Genomic DNA, 1,008 nt, shown 5'->3' on the forward strand with positions numbered 1-1,008 from the left:
GCTGTCCTTCATCTGCTCCTCCAACAACCACGTCGCCCGCATCGCCGCCATGATCGAGCGCCTCTGCCAGGCCTTCGGCCGCCGGCTGTGCCGCCTGGACGCGCGGCCCTTCCACGCCTTCCCCTCCCCGGCGGCGCTGGCAGGTCCGCGGCCCCCCGACCGCCCTCCTCCTGCCCGCGTTGGGGGTCCCCGTCCCACGGCCCCGCTGTCCCCTGGCAGGCAGCGACGCCGAGGCCAAGCTGCGGGCGCTGGGCTTCGGCTACCGGGCCAAGTACGTGAGCGGCAGCGCGCGGGCCATCGCCGAGGGGCTGGGCGCCGAGGGGCTGAGCCGGCTGCGCGCCGAGCCCTACGCCGAGGCCAGGAGGGTGCTGTGCGCCCTGCCGGGCGTGGGGACCAAGGTGGGGACGGGGAAGGGGACGGGGGCCGAGGCGGTGGCGGCGGGGCTGACGGCGGCACGCCTGGCAGGTGGCCGACTGCGTGTGCCTGATGGCGCTGGACAAGGCGGAGGCGGTGCCCGTGGACACCCACGTGTGGCGCATGGCGCGGCGGCACTACGGGGCCGCGGCGGGCGCACGCTCCCTGACCGCCCGCGTGCACCAGGAGATCGGTGAGGGGCCAAAAGCGGCGCTCAGCCCCCATTTTGCTGAGCCGCAGCCCCCTTCCCTGAGCCCCCCCCCTCCCCAGGGTTCAGAGGGGGGCATGGGCTGAACCCCCCCCTCCAATCTCCCTGCAGGAGACTTCTTCCGCGGGCTGTGGGGACCCTACGCGGGCTGGGCGCAGGCGGTGAGTACCCCCCCGTGCTGCCCACCCCCCCCAAAACCCGGTTGCCCCCCCAGGCTGTGCCCACCCAGCACCTTCCCCCCCCCTCCCCAGGTCCTGTTCTGCGCCGCCCTCCACAAGGGGCAGGATGCGGCCGGCAGCGGGAAGCGGGCCAGGAGGGGCCGGGGCCGGGAGAGCTGCGGGGACGAAAAGCCCTAAAAGGGGGGTCACGAAGCCCTAAAAGGGGGG

General features: G+C 74.9%; 1 protein-coding gene across 1 annotated transcript; it reads left to right on the plus strand.

Annotated features, from left to right (window-relative positions):
* Positions 1–4: 4 nt before the first annotated feature.
* OGG1 (8-oxoguanine DNA glycosylase) lies at positions 5–1,008 on the plus strand (the record flags this gene model as incomplete). The annotated part of the gene is made up of 5 exons (XM_035312320.1): positions 5–143; positions 220–398; positions 466–607; positions 734–783; positions 874–1,008. Coding segments are annotated over 5 exons (615 nt in total), but the record flags the coding sequence as incomplete, so codon positions are not given.

This window comes from Oxyura jamaicensis, assembly GCF_011077185.1.
Source record: "Oxyura jamaicensis isolate SHBP4307 breed ruddy duck chromosome 12 unlocalized genomic scaffold, BPBGC_Ojam_1.0 oxy12_random_OJ69688, whole genome shotgun sequence".
Taxonomy (NCBI): Eukaryota; Metazoa; Chordata; class Aves; order Anseriformes; family Anatidae; genus Oxyura; species Oxyura jamaicensis.